At 44.8% G+C, this 27,526-nt stretch overlaps 1 protein-coding gene across 2 annotated transcripts in view; it reads right to left on the reverse strand.

The window, feature by feature from the left end:
• Window positions 1-27,526, reverse strand: part of sash1a (SAM and SH3 domain containing 1a) — a 134,211-nt gene that overhangs the window by 97,431 nt on the left and 9,254 nt on the right. Inside the window, exon 1 of one of the 2 annotated variants that reach the window (XM_073051457.1) lies at window positions 235-382. The exons of the other annotated variant lie outside the window; for it this stretch is intronic. Within the exon in view, the coding sequence (XP_072907558.1) occupies window positions 235-345 (111 nt within the window). The 5' untranslated portion in view covers window positions 346-382. Of the gene's footprint in view, window positions 1-234; window positions 383-27,526 lie in introns of those variants that run through there. 2 annotated transcript variants of the gene reach the window in all.

A 27,526-nucleotide genomic window follows, 5' to 3' on the forward strand; every position in this document is an offset into this window, starting at 1 on the left:
TTTCACTCTCAAAGTGAATAAAACAGGCAGGGCCACTTCAAGGTTAAACTCCAACAACACCTGAAATCAACCCAACAAGAAACTAAAAACAAATCCAAAGTATGTTTGAAGAACATATGACAAGTATAAAGTAGAACACGAAAAGTACACTGATGGAGTTTACCAAACAGTGCTTTGAAGATTTATAGTCAGTCGAACCGGGACAGGTTTTCGGCTCACTGCAGGCAGACTTACCATATGAAGCATTTGACACGGGTAGAATGTGGTGTCAGCTCTCCGCTGTGCGGTAAAATATAGTGCGTGCGCCTGCAATCCCTTCAGGCCTGGGTTAGAGGCCCATTTCATGCGATTCCAGATAGGCCAGCATTAGAAACAAGTCCAGAACGGTGCACAATCGAAACACTCCTAATATTACTCCTGCTCTTCTTCCTAGTTTCCTGAATGTGTGTTTTTCTTCCGCCCGACAAGGTGTGCTTCTGGATGCTGTCTCTCGTTTCCCTTGCCAGAACACCCTTCCTTGTCTGGGGCCAAATGTCACTTCCACCCCGGCCTCTCGCAACGCCAGTGGGAGCCGTCGCTATCAACAACCCGCCTCTGAAAGCTGACACTGCGATGGCAGAAGGCTCACCTCCCAACCCTGCAGCAAAAGGCGGCTCCACACCTACCATACAAAAGAAATTCTATTCAAGCCCACAGCTCCTTTCAGTCTCTCTCTCTCTCTGTCCTTACAATACCACTCAAAGTCACCACAAACTTATAACAGCTCCATTATTTGATCCTGTATGATTATGTAACACTCACAGCTCTGAAATGCACTGTTCAGCCCCGTAGTATGCGTGCAACCCAAGACCCCTCGCCTTCCCTTCTTGATCAAATTCTATCATCTACAACTACTTATGCAGCATCTTAAACCCACTAGAAGTAGTTATATAACTTACAAGTGTGCATATGAGTAGAATACATTGCGAGTTTTCTATTTATGCAGCAAAGCACCTCAAGACACCTCCCTGGAGAGGTAACAAACGTATTGAATAGAGGCACATACAGACATATTAGGGCAGTGGGTATATTTAAAGCAGAGGTTGATAGGTTCTTGATTAGTAAGGGCATCAAAGTTTACGGGGAGAAGGCAGAGAACGGGGCTGAGAGGGATAATAGATCGGGGACGAGGACAGGCAGAGTAGACTTGATGGGCCGAGTGGCGTAATTCTGCTCCTATGTCTTATGGTTAATGAAGCAACCTCACAAAAGAGTTAGAGAGGCAGAATGGTTTGGAAGGAAATTCCACACCTCAGGACCTTGGCAGCTGAGGATACAGCTGTCAATGGAGGAATGATTAAAATCAGGGACAATGAAGAGACCAAAAATAGTAATTCGCCTCCCTCTTATACTTAACCACTTTCCCAATACATCTCTCCCAATCGGATTAACCACTTCATGTATCAGCATATTTCACTTTTTGTCTACCAACTTGGTCCTGTAAGACGTACTGAAAGTAACGTTATTGGTCGGTGCTTGAGATTAAAATTTTGGTGTTCTATATTGCGCACCTGATCTGCATTGCAGTGGGTATAAAGCAGAGGAGCAAAAGTGAAGGCTTTAACCCTCAAACTGCCATTCACCCAACCATCAATCAAGTGCTCCTTTAAATTTATTTCCATACCATGTGCCTTGCTCTGTATGTTCAGCTGCCACTGAAAACTTACTAAGGAGTCAGCTGTGGCTCAGTGGCAACTTTCTTGCATCTGAGTTCAGGGTTGCATGCTCAAGATCAGCTGCGAGGACTTGAACAGTCATGATCACCCTTGTGGAGTTCTCAGTCAATGTTGCACCGCTTGATATGACGTCCTATCCGATGAGATATTAAATCTGAGCTCTGCTTGTCCTCCCAGATTGTTGTAAACAATGCCTCAGCATAACCTTGAACAAAATGGCGACTTATCTCATATTTCTCCCACAAACCAAACGCACAGTTGCTTATAGCAGCATACAATTGTCTGCTGCTTCCTACATTATTGAATTGAATCGACTTTTTTTACTTATATCCTTCGCATGCATGAATATGCATAAATCTTTATGTTACGCCTCCATCTAAATGTGTAATGTGTAATTATAGTAATTTATAATAAATAGGACAATCAATGTAACATAGAAATACACACAAGTCAGCATGAGTTAATCAGTCTGATGGCCTGGTGGAAGAAGCTGTCCCAGAACCTGTTGGTCCTGGCTTTTATGCTGCGGTACCGTTTCCTGGATGGTAGCAGCTGGAACAGATTGTGGTTGGGGTGACTTGGGTAACCAATGATCCTTTTTCACACACCTGTCCTTGTAAATGTCCTGAATCATGGGAAGTTCACAACTACAGATGCGCTGGGCAGTCCACACCACTCTCTGCAGAATCCTGTGATTAACGGACGTACAGTTCCCGTACCAGGCAGTGATGCAGCCAGTCAGGATGCTCTCAATTGTGCCCCTGTAGAAAGTTCTTCAGATTCGGGGGCCCATACCAAACTTCTTCAACGTCTGAGGTGAAAGAGGTGCTGTTGTGCCTTTTTCACCACACACCTGGTGTGTACAGACCAGCTGAGATCCTCGGTGATGTGGATACTGAGGAAATGGAAGCTGTTCACCCTCTCAACCCCAAATCCATTGATGTCAATAGGGATTAGCCTGTCTCCATTCCTCCTGTCATCCACAACCAGCTCCTTTGTTTTTGCGACATTGAGGGAGAAGTTGTTTTCTTGACACCACTGTGTCAGAGAGATGACGTCTTCCCTCCAGGTCACCTCGTTATTGTTTGAGATTAGGCCAATCAATGTAGAGTCATCGGCAAATTTATTTATCAGATAGATTGGAGCTGTGGGTGGCGATACAGTCACGTGTGTACAGGGAGTAAAGGAGGGGACTCAGTACGCAGCCCTGAGGGGCTCCTGTGTTGAGAGTCAGAGGGTTGGAGGTGAGTGAGTCTGCTCTTACAACCTGCTGGCAATCTGACAGGAAGCCCAGGATCCAGCTGCACAAGGCAGCACTGACTACATTAATTTATTGGTTGCCACTGTTCCTGGGCACCCTGAGGTCATGATACTATACGCAGTATCCACTTTATTAGGTGCAGGAGTGGAACCCGTGTTGCTGTAGCCCATCAAAGTGTTGTGCATTCAGACATGCTCTTCTGCACACCACTGTTACAATGCGGGGTCATTTGAGTCACCTTTTTGTCTCTTCTGACCTCTCTCATTAACTGGGCATTTTTGCCCATAATAATGCCACACATCGGACTTTTTTTTTTGTTTTTTGCACCATTCTCTGTAAACTCTAGAGACTATTGTGCGTGAAAATTCCAGGCAATCAGCAGTTTCTGAGATATGCAAACCACCCTGTCTGGCACCAATAATCATTCCATGGTCAAAGTCACTTAGTCACATTTCTTCCCCATTCTGATGTTTGGTCTGAACAACAATTGAATCTCTTGACCATGTCTGCATGCTTTTATGCATTGTCTGATTAGATTTGCATTCATGAGCAGGTGTACCTAATAAAATAGCCACAAAGTGTATATCATTGCAAGCTCTATTTCTCCTCCTCCACATCTGCTTCAGCCCCTACTGCCCACCAAGAATCACCTAATAAGTTTCCCGACTCTTCATTAACCGAGGTTGTTAGAATTCCTCCCAGAGGTTCAGCAGAGAAAATTCGGCACGTGGCTCTTCGGCACACTGCAGGACTCGGATACTCACCAGACCAATTAGGACCCGGTCACCATGTGGGAGGGTCCTTACTGTACAGACTGCACTGGCACAAGGCAACAGCTTAGCACCAGAAAGCGTACCATGCATGGAAGAGTGAGTGATAAATGTTAGCTTTGCTGGCAACACCCATATCCTGAGAATGAATGTCTGCCCATCACGGTCTGCAGATTCCGATCGTTTCAGCTGCCCTGGCTGACAGTAATCGTACCCGTCCCCCACAGGCTTCAGGAAAATTGATCACAGGAGACGGGTGACACGGAAACGGGTTGTTTCAACTCCAATGTAGATCTTGTGTGGCAGTAGTGTAACATGCAAAAGCACAAGTCTCGAACTTCGCACTTAATCTGAGCACAGATTAATTGAAATCACTGATAGGATATCTGGCATAAGCATGTTATGCAGCACTGTTTCCAACTTTTATATCCAGTGCTAAACCTTCCATCTGAGGTTAAGAATAACTCATATCTGATGTGCAAGTGTCAGTCGAAGAGTCTTATACCAAACTATTGTATTTATCTATACTGACCCCATCTATCTGCATTTTTTCAATTGTCTTCTACGCCTTAGTGGTTCAGGTACTTGTTGAAAAGTATGCATGTGTGTGTGTGTGTTAGATAAGGTGTGCATTCTTCAATATTTTATCTAATTTTTTTCAGGAGCAACTTCTGTTGCCATGGATGACATTAAACCAGAATTTCTTCACATAACTATTCACTTCACAGCTCCACCACAGGAGGCTGAAGAGGAAGGAAGGAAGCTAAGTTTGGGAGAACAGAGTGCCAAATGTATTAGGTGCCTGGTCCAGGTAGCCTGCAGATATCAACCAACATTGCAAAAGAATGATCATCTCTTCTGTGCTTCACTGAGAAGGTCATTATCTGCCTTGCTCTTAGCTGTCTTGATGCCTGTTTGAGCACCCTGGTAAATTTTGCTCTAGATTAAAGCATGTACAGTCTGTGTCTCCAAAGTGACAAGGATATTGACTACATCCCTCAACCTTTACAGATGAGGCTCATTTCAGGCACCCAGCATAGACCTCTGTCACACTGGTCAGGGTCAAACCGGACGGGGAGGGGGGTAGCTGCATTTGGAAGAGGGCCCGAGACACTGAAGATAGGAAGGTTTGAGTCACTGTCCACAGATATTCCTGGATGACACGGAGTGAATTCCAGAGTACTGCACCATTGGTAGAATTGTCCTTTGGATCAGAGGTTAAACTGAAGATCCATCTGCCCTCTGGATGGATATAAAAAGATTCCATGACATAACTTAAAGAAGATCAGGACATTCTCCCAATAGTTCTGGCTAATTATTATCATTCAACAGTAATAAGAGCCTGTGACATGCAAGACTGAAGACAAGGAGGCATTGATTCAAGAGGGCAGGCTGTTGGTGCATGGCTTGTGTTACAGGATTCCACTACTGAGAGCCTCTTCTGTTCCTGGAGAGGGAGGGGTGCATCCTGAAAACTCAGACACCAAGTTCTTCAAATTAACAAGCCATTTTATCAGACAACGATGAATACTGCCGGTTGAATTGTGAGATTCTGTTCAAATTTCCAGCATAATTGATCCTTTATTTTAGTGTAAGAACAATTTAAATAACAAAAGCTTTCAACTTAAATATAAAATTTCAAACATTTAAAAATAATTACAAAATTATAACTTCAAATAGCACACAAAAGATTAAGCAGTTTCAAGCCTGTTGAATCAACGTGAAGCTTTTGATTCTTTTCAGGCGACATTCGTGGTTCCTACTTTAAATTCTATTAAATATCATTCACATCAAAGATGGAGACAAATCAGTATATTGGAGGGAGATTGACAATCTGGATGAATTGTGCCCACAACAAAGACCTCTCACACAAAGTCAGCAAAACCAGAGATGATTATTGACTGCAGGAGGAAGAATCTGAAGGTCCATGAGCCAGTCCTCATTGGAGGATCAATGGCAGAGAGGGTCAGTAACCTGGCATCATCATTTCCGAGGATCAGTTCCGGGACCAGCATGGAAGTGCCATTACAAAGGAGGCATGGTGGCACCTCTACTCTCTTACAAGTTTGTGCAGATTCGGCATGTCACCTAAACTCTGACAAACTTCTACAGGCCCACAGTGGCGAGTATCCTGTCTGGTTGCATCGTGGCCTGGTAGGGAAACACCAATGCCCGAGAATGGTCCAAAGTGTGGTGGTACAGCCCAGTCCATCACAGGGAAAGTCTTCCCTTCCACTGAGCACATCTAAAAAGGCGTCACAAGAAAGCAGCATCCGTCGTCAAGGACCTCCGCCATCCAGGCCATGCTCCGTTCTTCCTGCCACCATCGGACACAAGCCTGCGGTCCCACGCTGCCAGGTTCAAGAACAGTTATTCCCTTTTAACCATCAGCCTCCTGAACTGTCGTGGGTATCTTCACTCACCTCAACTCTGAACTGATTTGAGAACCTATGGACTCACTTTCGCAGGCTCTACAACTTATCCTCAGTATTATTTTTCCCCCCTTTCTTTTGTATTTGCACAGCTTGTCTTGTTTTGCACGTTGGTTGTTTGGTAGTCTTTGTGTGTAGTTTTTCATGGATTCTATTGTATTCTTTTGTTCTATTGTGAATGCAGGAAAACGTATCTCAAGGTAGAATGTGGTGACATATACGTACTTTGATAATAAATTTACTTGGCACTTTTGAACTTGGAACTGTTTGAACTTTAATGAGAGGAGATCCTCAGTAGCTTCCTCTGTGGCAGCTTTCTGCCTCTTACACAGGCAATGCTGCAAAACATCCCACACGTCCGTGTGCTAGAAGCAATGTGACAGTATCACCTAGTAGATGATACGGTACCTTGGGAGAGCACAAATAACGTGGGGGTGGTACACAATCCTGTTAATTATGGTGGAGGGAGGTTACTGAACGAGGTTGAAGAATAGTAGTTGGAAGGGTTAACATCGGAAATAATGTGACAGAGCTGAGGAAACCAGGAGAATGAAGCGAGGGCCTTTCTGGGCCAGGGTGAGAGGAAGTGTACCCATAGATATCCATGGGAACTTGTGGGCTTGGGAGATACTGGCTGTTGATTTCTTCTCTGAGATAGATAGTCTCATAGACAACTGAAGAACAACATGAAATTTCTGCATTAACTCAATCAAGAGATGCTCTTATATTTGTGTATAACTTCCCCAGGAGATAGTCCTTATTCCAGTGATATCACTCCCAGGAAATAGTCCTATATCCAGTGATATCACTCCCAGGAGATAGTCCTATTTCCAGTGATATCACTCCCAGGAGATAGTCCTATATCCCGGTGATATCACTCCCAGGAGATAGTCCTATATCCCGGTGATATCACTCCCAGGAGATAGTCCTATATCCCAGTGCTATCACTCCCAGGAGATAGTCCTATATCCCGGTGATATCACACCCAGGAGATAGTCCTATATCCAGTGATATCACTCCCAGGAGATAGTCCTATATCCAGTTATATCACTCCCAGGAGATAGTCCTATATCCAGTTATATCACTCCCAGGAGATAGTTCTATATCCCGGTGATATCACTCCCAGGAGATAGTCCTATATCCCGGTGATATCACTCCCAGGAGATAGTCCTATATCCCGGTGATATCACTCCCAGGAGATAGTCCTATATCCCGGTGATATCACTCCCAGGAGATAGTCCTATATCCCGGTGATATCACTCCCAGGAGATAGTCCTATATCCAGTGATATCACTCCCAGGAGATAGTCCTATATTCCGGTGATATCACTCCCAGGAGATAGTCTTATATCCCGGTGATATCACTCCCAGGAGATAGTCCTATATCCAGTGATATCACCCCCAGGAGATAGTCCTATATCCCGGTGCTATCACTCCCAGGAGATAGTCCTATATCCAGTGATATCACTCCCAGGAAATAGTCCTATATCCAGTGATATCACTCCCAGGAGATAGTCCTATTTCCAGTGATATCACTCCCAGGAGATAGTCCTATATCCCGGTGCTATCACTCCCAGGAGATAGTCCTATATCCCGGTGATATCACTCCCAGGAGATAGTCCTATATCCCGGTGCTATCACTCCCAGGAGATAGTCCTATATCCCGGTGCTATCACTCCCAGGAGATAGTCCTATATCCCGGTGATATCACACCCAGGAGATAGTCCTATATCCAGTGATATCACTCCCAGGAGATAGTCCTATATCCAGTTATATCACTCCCAGGAGATAGTCCTATATCCAGTTATATCACTCCCAGGAGATAGTTCTATATCCCGGTGATATCACTCCCAGGAGATAGTCCTATATCCCGGTGATATCACTCCCAGGAGATAGTCCTATATCCCGGTGATATCACTCCCAGGAGATAGTCCTATATCCCGTGATATCACTCCCAGGAGATAGTCCTATATTCCAGTGATATCACTCCCAGGAGATAGTCTTATATCCCGGTGATATCACTCCCAGGAGATAGTCCTATATCCAGTGATATCACTCCCAGGAGATAGTCCTATATCCCGGTGATATCACTCCCAGGAGATAGTCCTATATCCCGGTGATATCACTCCCAGGAGATAGTCCTATATCCAGTGATATCACTCCCAGGAGATAGTCCTATATCCAGTGATATCACTCCCAGGAGATAGTCCCATATCCCGGTGCTATCACTCCCAGGAGATAGTCCTATATCCCGGTGATATCACACCCAGGAGATAGTCCTATATCCAGTGATATCACTCCCAGGAGATAGTCCTATATCCAGTGATATCACTCCCAGGAGATAGTCCTATATCCAGTGATATCACTCCCAGGAGATAGTCCTATATCCCGGTGATATCACTCCCAGGAGATAGTCCTATATCCCGGTGATATCACTCCCAGGAGATAGTCCTATATCCAGTGATATCACTCCCAGGAGATAGTCCTATATCCAGTGATATCACTCCCAGGAGATAGTCCTATATCCCGGTGATATCACACCCAGGAGATAGTCCTATATCCAGTTATATCACTCCCAGGAGATAGTCCTATATCCAGTGATATCACTCCCAGGAGATAGTCCTATATCCAGTGATATCACTCCCAGGAGATAGTCCTATATCCAGTTATATCACTCCCAGGAGATAGTCCTATATCCCGGTGATATCACTCCCAGGAGATAGTCCTATATCCAGTGATATCACTCCCAGGAGATAGTCCTATATCCAGTGATATCACTCCCAGGAGATAGTCCTATATCCCGGTGCTATCACTCCCAGGAGATAGTCCTATATCCAGTGATATCACTCCCAGGAGATAGTCCTATATCCCGGTGCTATCACTCCCAGGAGATAGTCCTATATCCAGTGATATCACTCCCAGGAGATATTACCAAACATACAATTCTTTCTCCCATAAAAAGTCTCAATCACACAGTTCCTTTGAAGAAGCTAATCCCACGTGGCATATCCCAGGAAATACTGACAAAACTACACATTCATACTTCCTGGAGACACTGTCATTTTCACACACCCACACTTCCCATAAGATACTGTCACACTTGCACACTTACTTTCCCAGGAGATACTGTCATTTTTATATACTCATGCTTGCACAAGACGCAGCCAAACACAGTTACATTTCCATAAGGCATGGTCACATTTACACACTTACATTTCCATAAGACACTGACCCATTTCCACACTCATGTTCCCAGGAGAGATGGTCACATTTCCACACTCATGTTCCCAGGAGAGATGGTCACATTTCCACACTCATGTCTCCAAGAGGCACAGGCACTTTTACACATTCACACTTCCTGAAGACAATGTTACATTTACACATTCTCTCCCCCATGAGACACTATTACAGTTACACATTATAATCTTGTCAAATAATATTCATCAATTTCGACTGCTAGGTCTTTTGCTGTGGGATGGAATGAGAAGCTAGCCAAAGAACATACATCCTGCTTTATAAACATATTAAAAAAAACAGCTTGTCTCACGCCAACAAACTCAAATTGCAATTTTTGTTGAGTGAGGATTTTTTGGCATGTAAGGTGATTGGTGAGTTGAAATTGTGGGTATTTCAATCTTTCTTTAATCCTCAAAGGTAGGAACTTCAGATTGTTGACAGTTATGCTGAGAGTGGGATAAAGCCCTCAAGACAATTAGTTACAAACACAAGGAATTTTGCTGATGCTGGAAATCCAGAGCAACACACACAAAATACTGGAGGAACTCAGCAAAGGAATCAGCCCAAAATGTGGACTGTTTATTTCCCTCCATAGATGCTGCCTGACCTGCTGAGTTCCTCTAGGATAATTAGTTATTCACTTTCATTTAGAGTACTAAGATAACTCAGTTATAACCATGGCAGGGGAACCTGACTCTGTGGTGTGATCCACCTGTTCTACGTGGGAAACCAGGTACACATTTTGCATCCCTGGCAAGCACGAGTGTCTAGCCACAGCTCCTGACTGACCACACTGAGCAGCTGCAGATGGAACTACTCACAATGAGGACACTGTAGATATTAAGCTGGCCAGCAAGAGGAGCAGGGGGTCCAGCAGGTCGTTAAGGAGGCCCTGGTGGCCCCGCTCCTTTTAAAGAGATGTACCCTGTTGAGCCGTTGGCCTCTCAGTGGAAAGCGAGTGGCTGCACATGTGATTCTACTGCATGTGGGGGTGGGCGGGGGGAAGAGGGGAGTGCTGGCCATAGGATTCACTTGGAGGGGCAGCAGAAAGGGTGTTACGTATCTCCCTTGTGCCAGAGTCAATGATGGAACAGGGCAGATGTAGGGGAGGGTAAATAGCTAGAGGGAGGTGGTCTACATTGGAACATAGAACAGTACAGCACAGGAACAAATCCTCTGGCCCATGATGTCTGCACTAAACACAATCCCAAATTAAACTCTCTCTCTCTGTTCTGCCTGTACATGAAAATTATCTCTCCATTCCTGCAAAATCAGATGCCAATCTCACTGCCTCTTAAATGTTACCATTGTATCTGCTTCCCTAGCATTCCATTCTAACCAACGGCCTACCTTGCCCCACCGATCAGTTGTAAACTTACCCCTCCACTCACCCAGACTCACTCCTTCTAGCTTGTTCTCTTTCCCCCCTCCCCACCTTCTTATTCTGGCACTTGCCCCTTTCCTTTCCAGTCCTGATGAAGGCTCTCGGTCTGAAACATCAAGTGTTTAATCATTTCCATAGTTACTGCCTATTCTGCTGAGTTCCTTCAGCATTTTGTTTTGCGTTCCTTTGCTATTAGTCATTTCAACCCTGGGTTAAAAAAGATTCCATCTGCCTGTCTATGCTGATAGAAGACAAAGGGTGATGGTGGAAACTTGCCACATGGATGGGTGTAGAGACACTTACATTACTGATTTCAGTATGAACATTGGAGCTATGACTATGAAATTTGCAGAAAGCACAAAATATGTGGTATTGTTGATTGTGAGGAAAATAATCTTGCCAGATACTGATCAGTTGGTAAAATCAACAAAATAACAGCAGAGGAAATTTAATCCTAATATGTGCCAGTTGTTGGGAGAACTAATAAGAATATCCCATATATTACAAATGGTTGGACTCTAGAGAACCCAAGGGACCTTGGGAATAGACAAGATGGTATAGAAGCTAGGACATTGTAAGCAGAGAGATGTTATGATGAGAGGAGGCAGGTGAATAGGGTTGAGAGGGATAATAAATCAGCCATGATGGAATGGCAGAGTAGACTTGACAGGGTGAGTAGCCTGACTCTGCTCCTGCCTGGTGCTGTTACGCAACTTTATAAAGTATTGGCTTAGTGAACTGGGGCTGCTTTGGGTCATCACCTTATAGAAAGAATGTGACTGCTCTGGAGAAGATGAGATTCAGGATGTCACCTGGGTTGAGGAGGATCAGTTATTGGGAGAGACTAGGGAGACTGTGTTATTTTTTTGGAGCAGTGGAGGTTAATGGGAAACTGAACTGAGGATAAAATTATGAGGACTACAGAGGCAGGGTTAATAGTAGGAAGCATTTTCCCCATATCAAAGTATCAAGAACAAGTGGACATTGTTTGAGGGAAAGGTGAACAGGTTTAGAGGAAGATTTCTTTTCATCCAGAGGGTGGTTGCAGTCTCGAGCATGTTGCCTGAGAAGGTCATGATATGAATAATGTAACAACATATAAAATCAATCCAGATGAATATTTGAGTTGCCAAGGCATAGAAGACTTCAACCTAGAGCTCAAAGAAGGCCGTGGTTGGGAGCTTCACATCGAAGGATATACTTTGTATCGAAAGGACAGACAGGAAGGCATAGGCGGTGGTGTGGCTCTGTTGGTGAGAGATGAAATGACATCTTTAGAAAGAGGTGACACAGGGTCAGAGAATGTTGAGTCTTTCTGGGTGGAGTTAAGAAACTGCAAGGGTTAAAAAAAACATTATGGGAGTCATATATAGGCCTCCAAATAGTAGCCAAGATGAGGGGTTAAGATTGCATAGGGAGTTGGAAAAGGCACAAGATCATAAGACCATAAGACATAGGGGCAGAATTAGGCCATTCAGCCCATCGAGTCTGTTGGCCATTCCAACATGGCTGATCGTGGCTCCCACTCAACCCCATACAGCTGCCTTCTCACCATATCCTTTGATGCACTGACCAATCAGTTAAACTACTAATCAACTACTCTCTGGTTAAAAAAATTCCTCCTTATCTCGGTTTTAAAGGGTCGGCCCTCAATTTTGAGGCTGTGCCCTCTAGTTTTGGACACTCCCACCATAGGAAACATCCCCTGCACATCCACCCTAGCCCTTTGAACCCTTGGTAGGTTTCAATGACATACCCTTCCCCCCCCCCCCCCGCATTCTTCTAAATTCCAGTGAGTACAGGCCCAAAGCTGCCAGACACTCCAATATATTAACCCCTTCATTCCTGGAATTATCATGAACAGCCTCTGTACTCTCTCCAATGACAACACCTGCTTTCTGAGACATGGGGCCCAAAACTTTTGACAATACTCAAGTGCGGTCTGAGTAGTGTCTTATAAAGGCTCAGCATTATCTCCTTGCTTTCATATTCTATTCCCCTTGAAATAAATGCCAACATTGCACTCCTCTTCTTTACCACAGGCTCAACCTGTAAATTAACCTTCTGGGAGTCTTGCACAGGGACTCCCAAGTCCCTCTGCCCCTCTGATGTTTGGACCCTCTCCCCATTTAGGTAATAGTCCGCACTATTGTTCCTTTTACCAAAACACATTATTGTACAATTCCCATCTGCCACTGTTTTGCTCATTCTTTCAATTTGTCTAAGGCCTGTTGCAATCACATTGCTTCCTCAGCACTACCTACCCCTCCACCTATCTTCGTATCATCTGCAAGCTTTGCCACAAAGCCATCAATTCCATTATCCAAACGATGTGAAAAGTAGTGGTCCCAATATTGACCCCTGAGGAATACCACTAGTCACTGGCAGCCAAACCGAAAAAGCCCCCTTTATTCCCACTCACTGCCTCCTGGCTGTCAGCCATTCTGCTTTTCCATGCCAGTATCTTTTCTGGATTTTATCTTGTTAAGCAGCTATATGAGGCACCTTATCGAACACCTTCTGAAAATCCAAGTAAATGACACCCACTGCCTCTCCTTTGTCCACCCTGCTGGTTACTTCCTCAAAGAACCTAACAAATTTGTCAGGCAGGATTTTCCTTCACAGAAACCATGCTGACTTCGACTTATTTTATCATTAGTCTCCAAGTATCTCGAAACCTCATCTGTAATAATAGATTCCAACACTTTCCCAACCACTGAGGTTAGGCTAACTGGCCTATAATTTCCTTTCTTATACCTTGCTCCCTTCTTAAAGAGTGGAGTGACATTCCCAGTCCCCTGGGACCATGCCAGAATCAAGTCATTCTTGAAAGATCATGACCAATGCATCCATTATCTCTTCAGCAACCTCTCTCAGGACTCTGGGATGTAGTCCATCTGGTCCAAATGATTTATTCACTTTAGACCTTTGAGTTTGCCTAGCACTTTCTCCTTTATAGTAGCAATGGCACTCACTCCTGGTCCCTGACACTCACAAACCTCTGGCACACTGTTAGAATCTTCTACAGTGAAGACTGTTTAAGTTCATCTGCCATTTCTTTGTCTCCCATTACTACCTCACCAGCACCATTTTCCAGTGGTCTAATAACAACTCTCACCTCCCTTTTACTCTTTATATAACTGAAAAAACTTCTGGTATCCTGCTTTATATTATTTAATAGTTTGCCCTCATATCTTTTCAGCTGCTTTTTGTCCGATTTTAAAAGCTTCCCAATCATCCAACTTCCTACTCACTTTTGCTACTGTTATGGTCCAGTCCGGAGCCCGCATTCCAGTTCTTGATCTGGTCCACGGACTCTGGGTCCTTTGACCATCCCTCGCTTCGCCTTGAGCTCAAACAGTCACACCTGAGAATCATCTTGGCTTGTTTGGGCTCAAGGAGGCGCACCTGATGACTATCGGTTGGTGGTGTATATAAGGGACTCTGGGACTGAGTATAGTTGGGGGGTTGTCCTGTTCATCCTGGCTTGGAGTAGCCACTGTTACAGATGAGTTCTGGAAGTCATCCTGGACTGAGCTCCCTTCCTATTCCTTGCCTCTGTTGGGTAAGTCAGGCCAGACTGCCATTGCCTGGTGGGGGACTCTGCCCCTACTGATCCCTTGCCTCCTATGGGTTGTGCCCTGTGTCCTGCCTGGGAGGTCCAGGCCCTGCCCAGGAGTTCTGTGGCCTGCCCAGAGGACTCTGACCCTTCCTATCCCTTGCCGCTGACAGGTTGTGCCCCGTGACCTGCCTGGGAGTTCTGCGGCCCACTCAGGGGGCTATCCTCCCAGCATTCCTAGTTCCAAGAACCCATCCTCAAGTCTAGCCTTAAGACCATCTCTGAACTCCAGGATCCTCTCTGAACTCCAGGATCACCTTGAATGCCACGGTCCCCACAGCTTGTTCTACCGTTTAGCTGTTCCCATTCCGCCCCTGGTACTTCAGTGCCTGCATCCTGCATTTGGGTCCAGTCTCACGTCCCTGTATGACAGCTGCCTTACATGCCTTTTCCTTGGCTCTTATGCAGTCCTTAACTTGTTAGCCACAGTTGCTTGCTTACCCCTGCCAACTTCTTCTGTGGGACACATCTATCCTGCACCTTGTGAATGATTCCCAGAGCTATCTCTGCTCTGCTGTCACCCCTGCCAGTATCCTCCTCCAATCCACCAGGGCAAACTCCTCTCTCATGCCTCTGTAATTGTGACACTGATACATGAGTTGTGCTTCTCCCTTTCAAATTGCAGTATGAATTCAATCATATTATGATTACTCCCTCCTAAGGGGTTCCTTACATTAAGCTCCCTAATAAGATCTGGGTTATTACACAACACCCAGTCTAAGGTAGCATTTCCCTGAGTAGGCTCAGGCACAAGCTGCTCTAAAAAGCCATCTCATTGGCATTCACCAAACTCCCTCTCTTGTGATCCAATACTAACCTGATTTTCTCAATCCCTTTGCAAATTGAACTCCCACATTACAATTGTGTAATTACCCTTATTACATTCAGATTTCTGGATAATTGGGATTTCTTTTGGAGCAGTTGGGACCTGTACAAAAGGGACTGGTTGCACTTCAACCCAAGGGGGACCAATATTCTTGCAGGCAGATTTACTAGAGTTGTTGGGAGTGGTTTAAGCTAATACGGCAGGGGATGGGAAGCAGGATGATGGAGCTGAGGATGGGCCAGCAGGTTTAAAAGTAGATGATGGGTGCAATATGAATGTAAGGAAGGACAAACCAGTGATTAAGTACAAATGCAGACAGAGCAAAGAGTTAAATTGTACCACAGAGGTAAAATTCAAAAGGGGCGAAGAATGCAAGACTGAAGGTGCTATATTTCAATGCACGTGGCAATCGGAATAAGGTGGACAAACTCGTGGCACAATTAGAGATCGATTGGTATGACATTGTCGGCATCACTGAGTCATGGCTGAAAGAAGACCATAACTGGGAGCTTAACATCAAAGGATATACTTTGTATTGAAAGGACAGGCAGGAAGCCATAGGCAGTGATGTGGTTCTGTTGGTAAGAGATGGAATTACATCTTTAGAAAGAGGTGACACAGGGTCAGAGAAAGTTGAATCCTTGTTGGTGGAGTTAAAAAATTGCAAGGGTAAAAATAAACAACTGGTAGTCAAGATGTGGGTTTAAGATGGCAAAGGGAGCTGGAAAAGGCATGTAATAAGGGTAACGGCACAATTGTAACGGGGGACTTCAATATGCATGGGGATTGGGAAAATCAGATTGGTGTTGGATGGCAAGTGAGGGAATTGTTGAATGCCTTTGAGATGGCTCTTTTAGAGCAGTTTGTGCTTGAGCCTACTCAGGGAAAGGTTATCTTAAATTGGGTGTTGTGTAATAACCCAGACCTTCTTAGGGAGCTAAACATAGAGGAACCCTTAGGAGGCAGTGATCATAATATGATTGAATTCATACTGCAATTTGAGAGGGAGAAGCATAACTAGCCAATAATATAAGGCAGGATATCACAAGCTTTTTCAGTTATATAAAGAGTAAAGGGAGGCGAGAGTTGATATTGGGCCACGGGGAAATGATGCTGGTGAGGTAGTAATGGGGGCAAAGAAATGGCAGATGAACATGATGTATCTGCCATGATGGAATGGTGGAAAAGACTCGATGGGCTGAATGGCCTAATTCTGCTCCTATGTCTTACGGTCTTATTTGTATAGAGCTGGTAAATGGGGTTGATGTCCACGTTCATTAATCGTCACTGTTGATGATAGACATTGACATGTGGAATGAAAGGGTCTGCTTTTGTGCTATACGAATCCTTAGCTGTATGTAAACCTCTACCTCCTATAACACACTGTCACATTTAAACATTCACTCTCCCATGACACTGTCACATTTGCTTCCTTGGCAGAAAGTCATTCACACGATCTCTGGCCCATTAAGCACTGTCACGTTCACACCTTCTCTTTCCTGGAGGCCCTGTCAGATTTGCACATTCTCTCCTCCAACAGACCATCACATTTACACATTGTATACATTGTCTCCTCCACAGCATAGTATCACGTCTATATCACTGTTTCCAGAAGAAATAGCCACATTTAATCTTCTTTCCCCCCCATTGGATAATGATACATTTTTACAGAAATCTTGTCACATTGCCCCTTGGATTTAATGTCACATTTGCATGTTATCTCTCACACAGGATACTTGCTGATTTGCATACTTTCTCCTGGGATAGATGCTCACATTCATGTAGTACCTCTCCAAGGAGACGATGTCAGATTTCAGCATTCTTCCCACCCCACCCCCTCCCTGTAACTACTGTCCCTTTGTGAGCCCTCTCTCAGGAGGGACTGTCACATAGGCATATTATCAATTAGAGTTACTGTCACACAGGCCATCTATCTTCACAATTGTATGTTACCTCAATTCAGAGGTAATGTCACATTTGCAATCCCCCTCTTTCTGTCTTAAATTGTATGCCACATTTGCACCGTATCTCCTCTTGGAGACTTGGTCGCAGTTATGCATAGAATTTCCCTGGCAAAGTAGTCACATTCTGTGATACCTGAATCAGTGGCACTCTTCATATATTGTGTCTGGAGGTACTGCAGCATTTTCATAAGATCTCAAGGTAAGATTTCCACATTTTGTTTCTGACAGGGTTCAATAACATTTGGACACAAAGTTGCATTTCCAAATACTTTGGTTGGCATCAATCCCACATTATGAGTTTAGGACAGATGGCACATCACAGTAAAACTCAGAAAAACAGGAGCAAAGTAATCCATTCATGTGCTTGGACCTTAACTTCCTTTCAATATCATCATAGCACACCATCCTCTTTACAACCTTGTTGTCTTCTCATATCCTTTATCCCCACCTCATCCCTCAGAACAGATCTCCACAGGTTTGTCACCCTCCAAGTGAAGATATTGCTCACTAACTTGGTTCCAAATGGCATTCTGTCTTCCAGGGATGATTTACATCATGGGGGAGTTGGAAATAGGAGAGGATGGGGCTAGTCATTTCTCACATGATTGTCAGATATACTTGGTTTCCTGATTTGTGAAGGCAGACTCAGATGTGTGATTATGTCTCTGATGGGAAGTGTGTCAATAGACACCTTGTTCAAGGCATTAGCGTTTTCACACCTGGTGACCACAGAGACATGCCAAACAACCGCACCGTAACATCAATCAGTCTCCCGCACTCATCTGACTGTCCTGATGCAGAGTTTTAAACTTAAAATGTCAATGCTTCCTACCCCCACCAACCACCCCCAGATGCCATTCAACCCATAAATTCTTCCAGCAGATTGGTTGTTGCTCCAGATTTCTCGTGTCTCCACTGATTTGGCGCTATTGATAATCCACGCAGCACACTGCCCTAACCCTGGACAGTTCAACACCCTGAACAAAACTAATCACCCCCATGTTTGTAACACAACATTCAGCTCAATGCATCTGTGGTGGCTCGGAGTAATCCCATTCTCCAACAATCTCCCCCGCAGACTAATCTCCCCACATTCTTACCAGCTCCCCTGATTCTGCCACAGCAGAACATGAGAAAATAGGAGCAAGCCACTCAATTCAATATGATCATGGCTGTTCTACACTGACCTGTACTCCCCTTTTGTGCAAGCTACAGATGGTTCTCAGTTCCTCGGTTTTTCAAATATTTCTCTTTCACCTTAAATACAAATATCATATTGATTTCAATCCGATATATCGATCCATATCTTAAAAGTAGATATCATATCATGATGATTGTGTACCTACAACTATCAGACCCCTCAACCAGTGTGGATAACTTCACTCACCTCAACACTGAATTGATTCCACAACTTACGAGGACCTACAACTCAGTTTTACTTATTTACTTTTTTAATTTGTACGGTTTGTCTTTTGTACATTGTTTGTTTGTCAGTCTTTGCTATTTATAATTTTTCATAGATTCTACTGTATTTCTTTATATTCCTGTTAATGCCTACAAGGAGCCAAAGTTCAAGGTGATATACGGTGACATATGTACTTCGATAATACAGTTATTTTGAACTTTGAATATCTAATGATCTGGCCTCCATCGCCAGAGGCTCAGGATTCCAGAGTTTTAAATGATCATCTCCTCATTTTGTAACTCTGACCCCTTGTTGATGACTCTCCCACTGGTGCTAACACATCTACTCTGTCACACCCTCAGTACCTCGTATGCTTGAATAAGGTCACCCTTCTTTCTTGCCCTGAACCTGGGCTGCTGGCTCTACCAGCAGTGCAGGAAGGTTCTTTTGGCTTCTGGGTGTTCGTGCCATTGCTGCAGGTTTCTATGGCTGGTTTGAAGTTGAATGATCTATGGGAAATGGCCCAGCTGATGCTAATATAATGTTTTGAATTGAAGATTGCATGCAAGTCATTTCTAGGCAGTGCCTTTCTCTGGAAATGGCGCAGGCAGTAAGGCCATGCACACACCAGGAAGAGCTTCAGTAAGGACCGGTACTTGACATGTTGCCCCTGTGCTGATGGGGATATGCCTGAAACCTACAAATGACCACACAGGAGCACTGACTGTGACTGCCAGCTCATTCCTTGCATCCAGCACCTTTCAGCCTGCTACCATCACCCTGCAGTAACAGTGCTGCATCACAGACGGCACTGAGGCTTCCCCCACACATGCAGAACATCCCTTCTTGCTGGAGACAACCTCTTAGATTGGGGATTAAGATGAGATATTGGGGTTCAGGAGGAGTAAGTGTAGAAAAGAGAGGAGGAAAGGTGGTCAAAAATGGCAACACACTCCTGTTCTGTAAGACCATAAGGCATAGAAGCAGAATTAGGCCACTTGGCCCATTGAGTCTGCTCCACCATTCCATCATGGTTGATTTATTCCACCTGCCACTTCTTTGCCCATTCTCCTAATCTGTCTAAAGCTTTCTGCAGACTCGCTGTTTCCTCAACACTACCAGCTCCTCCACCCATCTTCGTATCATCTGCAAATTTGGCCACAAAGCCATTAAACCATCATCCAAATCATTGACATATGAGTTAAGAAGCAGTCTCAACACAGAGCCCTGTGGCACACCACCAGTCACCAGCAGCCAGCCAGATTTTCACGCTTTGCCTCCCGCCAGTCAGCCACTCTTCTATCTGTGCTAGCATTTTTCCTGAAATACTGAACACCATATTGTTGAATCGCATCGTACATGGAACCTTTTCAAAGGCCTTCTGAAATTCCAAGCAAACAACAACATCCAGTGACTCTCCTTTGTCTATCCTGACTATTATTTCCTCAAAGAATTCCAACAGATTTGTTCTGGCAAGATTTCCTCTCAGGGAAACTATGCTGTCTTCTGCCTATTTAGTCATGTGCCTCCAAGTACCTTGAAACCTCATCTGGAATAATGGACTCCAACATCTTACCAACCACTGAACAAACACGAGGAAATCTGCAGATGCTGGAAATTCAAACAACAACACACACAAAATGCTGGTGGAACACAGCAGGTCAGGCAGCATCCATAGGGAGAAGCACTGTTGACGTTTTGGGCCGAGACCCTTCGTCAGGACTAACCGAAAGGAAAGATAGTAAGAGATTTGAAAGTAGAGGGGGGAGGGGGAAATGCGAAATGATAGGAGTAGACCGGAGGGGGTGGGATGAAGCTAAGAGCTGGAAAGGTGATTGGCGAAAGTGATACAGAGCTGGAGAAGGGAAAGGATCATGGGACGGGAGGCCTCAGGAGAAAGAAAGGGGGTGGGGGGGAAGCACCAGAGGGAGATGGAGAACAGGCAAACAACTAAATATGTCAGGGATGGGGTAAGAAGGGGAGGAGGGGCATTAACGGAAGTGGGAGAAGTCAATGTTCATGTCATCAGGTTGGACGCTACCCAGCCGGTATATAAGGTGTTGTTCCTCCAACCTGAGTTTGGATTCATTTTGACAGTAGAGGAGGCCATGGATAGGCATATCAGAATGGGAATGGGACGTGGAATTAAAATGTGTGGCCACTGGGAGATCCTGCTTTCTCTGGCGGACAGAGCGTAGGTGTTCAGTGAAACGGTCTCCCAGTCTGCGTCGGGTCTCACCAATATATAAAAGGCCACACCGGGAGCACCAGACGCAGTATACCACACCAGCCGACTCACAGGTGAAGTGTCGCCTCACCTGGAAGGACTGTCTGGGGCCCTGAATGGTGCTGAGGGAGGAAGTGTAAGGGCAGGTGTAGCACTTGTTCCGTTTACAAGGATAAGTGCCAGGAGGGAGATCGGTGGGAAGGGATGGGGGGGGATGAGTGGACAAGGGAGTCGTGTAGGGAGTGATCCCTGCAAAAAGCAGGAAGGGGGTGGGAGGGAAAAATGTGTTTGGTAGTGGGATCCTGTTGGAGGTGGCGGAAGTTACGGAGAATTATACGTTGGACCTGGTGGCTGGTGGGGTGGTAGGTAAGGTCTGGAATCCAAAAAAAAGCGAAGAGCTTCGAGACCATCTTGGTGGGGGATGGAGGTATATAGGGACTGGACGTCCATGGTGAAAATAAGACTGTGGGGGCCAGGGAACTTAAAATCATTGAAAAAATTCAAAGCATGAGAAGTGTCCAACCACTGAAGTCAGGCTAACTGTCCCGTAATTTCCTGTGTTTTGCCTCCCTCCCTTCTTAAACAGTACAATGAAATGGGTAATTTTCTGGTCCTCTGGAACCATTCCAGAATCTAGTGATTCATGAAAGATCATTACTAATGCCTCCACAATCTCTTCAGCTTTCTCTTTCAGAACCCTGGGGTGTAGTCCATATGGTGGCTTATCTACTTCAGATGTCCATAACTTCAGAAACATCTTCTCCTAAGTATTGTAATAGCAACTACACTCACTTCTGCCCCCTGACACTCTCAAATACCTGGCATACTGCTGATGAGGAGTAATGCAAAATACTTAAGCTCATTTGCCATTTCTTTGTCCTCTATTACTAGTGATTTTCCAGTGGCACGCTATGCACTCTCACCTTTATATATCTGAGAAAACTATAATCTGCTCAATCAATTGAACATTGGTGATCCCAGTTAATACAACTGCACCTACCTATTCACCATATTCCAACAACATAAAACACAAGTGGCTCATGTGAACCAGCTTTTAAAGAATCAATTACACTCCATAAGACATAGGAGCAAAAATTAGACCATTTGGCCCATCGAGTCTGCTGACTTTTTATCCGTCTCATTCCCATTCAACTGCTTTCTCCTCGTTACTTCGATGCCCTTACTAACGAACCTCCGCTTTAAAAGTACCCAATGACTCAGCCTCCTCCATTGTCTGTGGCAATGAATTCCACAGATTCACCACCCTCTGACTAAAGAAACCCCTCCTCACCTCTGTTTGAAAAAAACATACTTTTATTCTGAGGCCATGTCCTCTGGTCTTAGACTTGGCCCTCCCAATGTCCACTCTATCCAGGTCTTTCAATAATTAATATATTTCAGTGCAATCCCCTTCATTCTTCTAAACTCCAGCAAAAAGAGGCCAAGAGCCATCAAACACTCTTCACATATTGACCCTTTCCTTCCCAGGATCAACCCTGTGAACCTCTTCTGGACCCTCTCCGATGCCAGCACATCTTTTCCTATGTATAGGACCCAAAACTTCCTCAATATTGCAAATGTGGTCTGACCAATGCCTTATAAAACCTTAACATTACATCCTTGCTTTTATATTTTAGTCTTCTTGAAATAAATGCTAACATTGCATTTGTCTTCCTTACCACCGACCCTTTAGGGAATCCTGCACAAGGACTCCCAAGTCCCTAGGCATCTCTGATTTCAGTATTTCCTCCCAACTTAATAAAGTCCACGTCTTTATTTCTTTTACCAAAGTGCATGATTGTACACTCCCTTACACCATATTCTATCTGCCACTTCTTTGCCCATTCTGCCAATCTGTCCATGTTCTTCTGTAGACTGCCTGGTTCTGCAACACAAACTGCCCCACCACCTACCTTTATATCATCTGCAAACTTGACAAAAAAAGAGAAAAGCCATCAATTCCATCATCCAGATCATTAACATGTAACGTGAATATAACATAACGGACCCAACACTGACCCCTGCAGAACATCACTAGTCACTAGCAGCCAACCAGAAAAGGCCCCCTTTATACCGTCTCTTCCAGTCAACGAATATTCTATTCACGGTAGATTTTCCTGTAATACCATGGGCTCATCATCTTGTTTAGTAGCCTCATTATCAGCAGCCACTCTTTATATACAGTAACTGAAAAGGCTTTGATGTTCTTTTATATTTTTGGCCAGCATACTTTCATATTTCATCTTTTATCTTATTGCCTTTTTAGTTTCCTTCTATTGCTCTTTTAAAGCATCCCAATTCTCTCACTTCCAACTAAATTTTGTGATATTGCTCATCCTCTCTACAAGATCATCTACCTTATTTCATATGCTGTGGGAATTCAAAAAGAACACCTTCAGTCCTGTATTCACCACCCTTCTTTTCAATGTTGTCTCCATTTTGCCCAAGTTAAATTATTACCCCCAAACGGTGCACTACATCTTTATTCTGCAGACCTCCTGCTCTCTCCTTCACCTTTACTTCATCTATATTTTTCCAAGCTGTTGAACTCAGTCTCCCATTACAGTTTAATGTCCTATCCACAGCTCTAGTCATCCGATTTGCCAGGAGCCTGGTCACAGCTTTATTCACTGGAACAGCTCCTTCCTTCCTTCCCAAAGCAGGTGCCTATGACCAATGAACTCAGACCCATTTTCTCACATCAATCTCTGAGCCATGCATTTAACTCTCTGATCGGTTTAACCTAGTACCAATTTTAATGTGACTCAGGGAATAATCAAGAGTGTATGGCATTTTTGGTTCTACTTTTTAATTTAGTCCCTAACTGCTCAAATTACTCTGCAGAACCTCTTTGCTTGCTCTTCCCACATTGCTGACGTCCACAAAGACCATGATAATTGGACCTTTCCCCTTCCACTTAAATTCCTCTGCAGGTCAGACATGTTGTCCCAAACCCACACACCAGACAGACAACACAGCCTTCTGGATTCTCGATCCTTGCAACACAGAATTGTGTCTATTCCCTGACTATATTACTACCAATTACAATTATATCTCTCTTTTCTACCCCCACCCCCCACAACCTCCACCATGATTGGCTCCCTGAACCACGGTTCAATTGGTCATCCTTCCCATAGCCCCCAACTCTCATCCTCACAGGGATCATCAATCTCGGACTTGTTCCGAAAGCTCAGGGGCTGGCACTCCTCCAGCTCTACCTCATGGACCCCTTACCTGCCTCACCTGCAGTCACGCCCTCTTGTCACTGGCCACAGACTGAACTTGAAGCAGGTTACCTGATGTGTGTCTGTCTCCTGAAACAGTGTCCAGGTAATTCTGTCCCTCTGATGCATCGCAGTATTTTAAACTCAGGTTCCAGGTCATCAGCTGTGAGATCTACAAGCAAACAGCACTTGATGCAGATGTGGTCACCAGGAACCGCAAAGGGGTCCACCAGCACCACCGTCTCTTGCTCCTGCATCCCTACTTTATTTAATTAGGTGTAAATTGGTGTCTTTTTAGTTAATTACTATGTTAAAAAAAACTTAACTGTTCCTACCTGCTAATTGTCAATCAAAGCACATTAAAGCAAATACCTGTCATAAACACAAGAGATTCTGCAGATGCTGGAAATCCAGATTAACACACACACACAAAATGCTGTGGGAACTTAGCAGGTCAGGCAGCATCTACAGAAAGGAACATAAACAGTCAACGTTTTGGGCCAAGATCCCGATGATGCTGCCTGACCTGCAGAGTTCACTCAACATTTTATATGAAATACATGCCCGCGCGTTGTTCCTGAGTATGTCCTCCCCTCAACGGTCTGAGAAGGTACTGCGTCATAAATGCACTGTGGGTGGCTGGAAAGTTACCAGCATCTGAGCTTGATTCCAGCTGTTCTGAGCCCGGAGGAACTACCAAAGGCACCCTTTCAGCCAGGGACCGGCTAACAGAGCTGAGGTGGAATGGCAGAAGATCAGCTGGAACGGTGTTACCTTCAATTCGTCACATTCATGCTCCATGGAACTTCTCACACCCTCCCCGTGCACACCCTTCCTGATGGATTACAACAATTCAATATCGATCGAGCACACAGTGGTGATGGCAGCAGCCTGAGCTTCCTGTGGAACTTCTACCAAACAAAACTCATGGGGAGAGATCGGCCCCAGACAACTGCACGCCCCGTGTCGGGTTGGCGCTGGCCTCCTCCAAGCTCCTCGATACTGAGTCCAAGATCACTGGCAGAGTTTTCAGTGCATCAGTTTCTTCTTCTCAAGTTTGGCACGTTCAAATCTACAGCGGAGACCCTGACCCATACGCCTTTGGGACGTGGGAGGACTCTGGAGCACCAGAGGAAACTCTATTGGTGACAGGGAAAACGTGCGAACCCCATGGGTGGTCAGGATTGAACGTAAGTCACTGGGACAGCGAGCCAGTTACTCTCTCCTAGCTGTGCCCCTTTCTACGGAGGTCAGGAAGGCTCTGACTACTGAGTATGTGTGATGCAGTAGGTCAGGACTTACTTGGGCTTGTGGAGAATGGTTTGGTAGTCAGAAAAGATGGTGGTTAAGTAAGAACTGTAACGAGAAGGGTATTTGGCATACCAACGTCCTCACCACTGATTCCAGTCGGGGCTATAATCTGAGAACATCGAGCAGCACAAGACAGAAACGGGCCTTTGGCCTGCAAGGGCTGTGCTGAATTAAAGAAATTCTCTTCTGCCTGCACATGATTCAAAGAACAAAGGACAATACAGCACAGTACAGGCCATTTGGCCCACAATGTTGTGCCGACCCTTAAACCCTGTCCGGCATATAACCCTCCACCTTAAATTCCTCCATACACCTCTTCATTTCCTGTATGTTCATGTATCTGTATAAAAACCTTCGCACTGTTTCCACCACCACCACCCCTGACAGGTCTGGATGCTCACATTTGGTGCCTTTCTGTCTGCAGGGGGGAGGAACACAGTCTGGTGGTGGATGGATCCTTGAAGGTCAAGGGTGGGGCTGGAGATGTGCTGGATACGTGTGAGTCAATAAATCAATTACCATTGCATTTCATACACTCTTTGTATAACAACTCTGCCCTGCATCTCCTTTAAACTCTCCTCCTTTCTCCCATTTATTTATTTTGAGGTCTGGCACAGTAACAGGCCCTCCTAGCCAATGAACCCGCATCGCCCAATTATACCTGTGAGAGCAATTAACCTACTAATCTGTACACCTTTGCAATGTGGGAGGAAACCGGAGCACCCGGAGGAAACCCACATGGGTCACGGGGAGAACACACAAACTACTTACAGGCAGTGGCAGGAATTGAACCCAGGTCACTGGTTCTGTAAAGCGTTGTGCTAACCACTACACTACTGTGCCACCCAATGCATGTGCTTGTTCATGCCCTTCCCAAGACAGCCAACACCATCTCCTCCACAATGGGTTAAAGTGTAGTGCAGTGCTAGTCTCCCTCTGCTTCTTTCCAACAGCTTTGTGGAACTGTGTCGCTGACTGACCTGGGTGATACAGTCACCATATCTGAACATCTGCTAAAGCACATAAGCTATCCCCTGGGGCTGTGAGAACTGCAAAATTGCCAAGTTGTTTGAGGGAAGGTGAAGCATATTAATTCATTGAACTGCTTTCCTGCACAATAATCCCAGGACTTATTATCTCTCTCAAGAATAACTTTGTGGGTTATGTCTCACTGAAGCTACTGTGGCATTTCTGTTTATAACTTCTAATAATTTGCAAATGGACTCCCAGGAAATATTGTAATTGTTATAATAGCTTCAGGTAACATCAGGCAGCTTTCAATGCAGCAATATTTGTAAATCATCTCCCAGAAGACAGGGCACTAATTCTCCTTTATCGTTTGTGCAACATCACATTTGCACTTGGACTGTTATCAGGTAATTCTGTCAGACTTACAACCAAATAACGCCTCACTCATGTTTCAATATCCTCCTTTCTCAGAGAGTTGGCACAGTTCTACGTTCTTTCTCTGATTGGTAACTGCACCATATTTCCGAGGAACTACCCTCCTATGAGGATCAACCACATTGACAGCTGATCCAGGGCACAGGTCAGCACCTTTCCCTGCTTCTGCATCTTTACACGGCCACACGGAAGGCAGGTGTGGACGCATCCGGCCTTCCCACTCTACTCCAGCTCAACGGTGAGTCCAGGAACAAAGCTGTCAACCAGGGTTGAGAAGATAAGTGAAGCCGACTGGCTTGTTTTCTTTCAAAACTTTTATCAAAACTTTTCAGTGATTGTGCAGAAGTTGCAGGCATTTTGAAATGAATATTCGCTTAATTTTTCAAAGTTATTTCAATGCATTTTGATTGTTTCATCAGAAACATTCAGGAGGAGTAAAACTGGACAAGGATTTAGGAAGCCCTGGAGCTACAGGCACCCGATGTGAGTAATGCTCAAGGCTTGGGCTATTTGAATGTGCTGCCCCCGACTAAGTTCTCTCTGGCAGGAGATTCTACAATCTCCCTCACAGGAAATAGAGCCAGAGTTTATGCATCATTCTTCCCAAGCAACATGGTCATGTTTCCATCTTGGCCCAGTTTCTACAGCATGTTTAGTAAATCAGCCAGTGTTCATCACCATTACTCCATGAAGATGATCAGCTTCCAGATTCCCACTCATGTGTGTTGTAATGCTGAAACCCCAGTCA

Source organism: Hemitrygon akajei, chromosome 7 (assembly GCF_048418815.1).
Source record: "Hemitrygon akajei chromosome 7, sHemAka1.3, whole genome shotgun sequence".
Taxonomy (NCBI): domain Eukaryota; kingdom Metazoa; phylum Chordata; class Chondrichthyes; order Myliobatiformes; family Dasyatidae; genus Hemitrygon; species Hemitrygon akajei.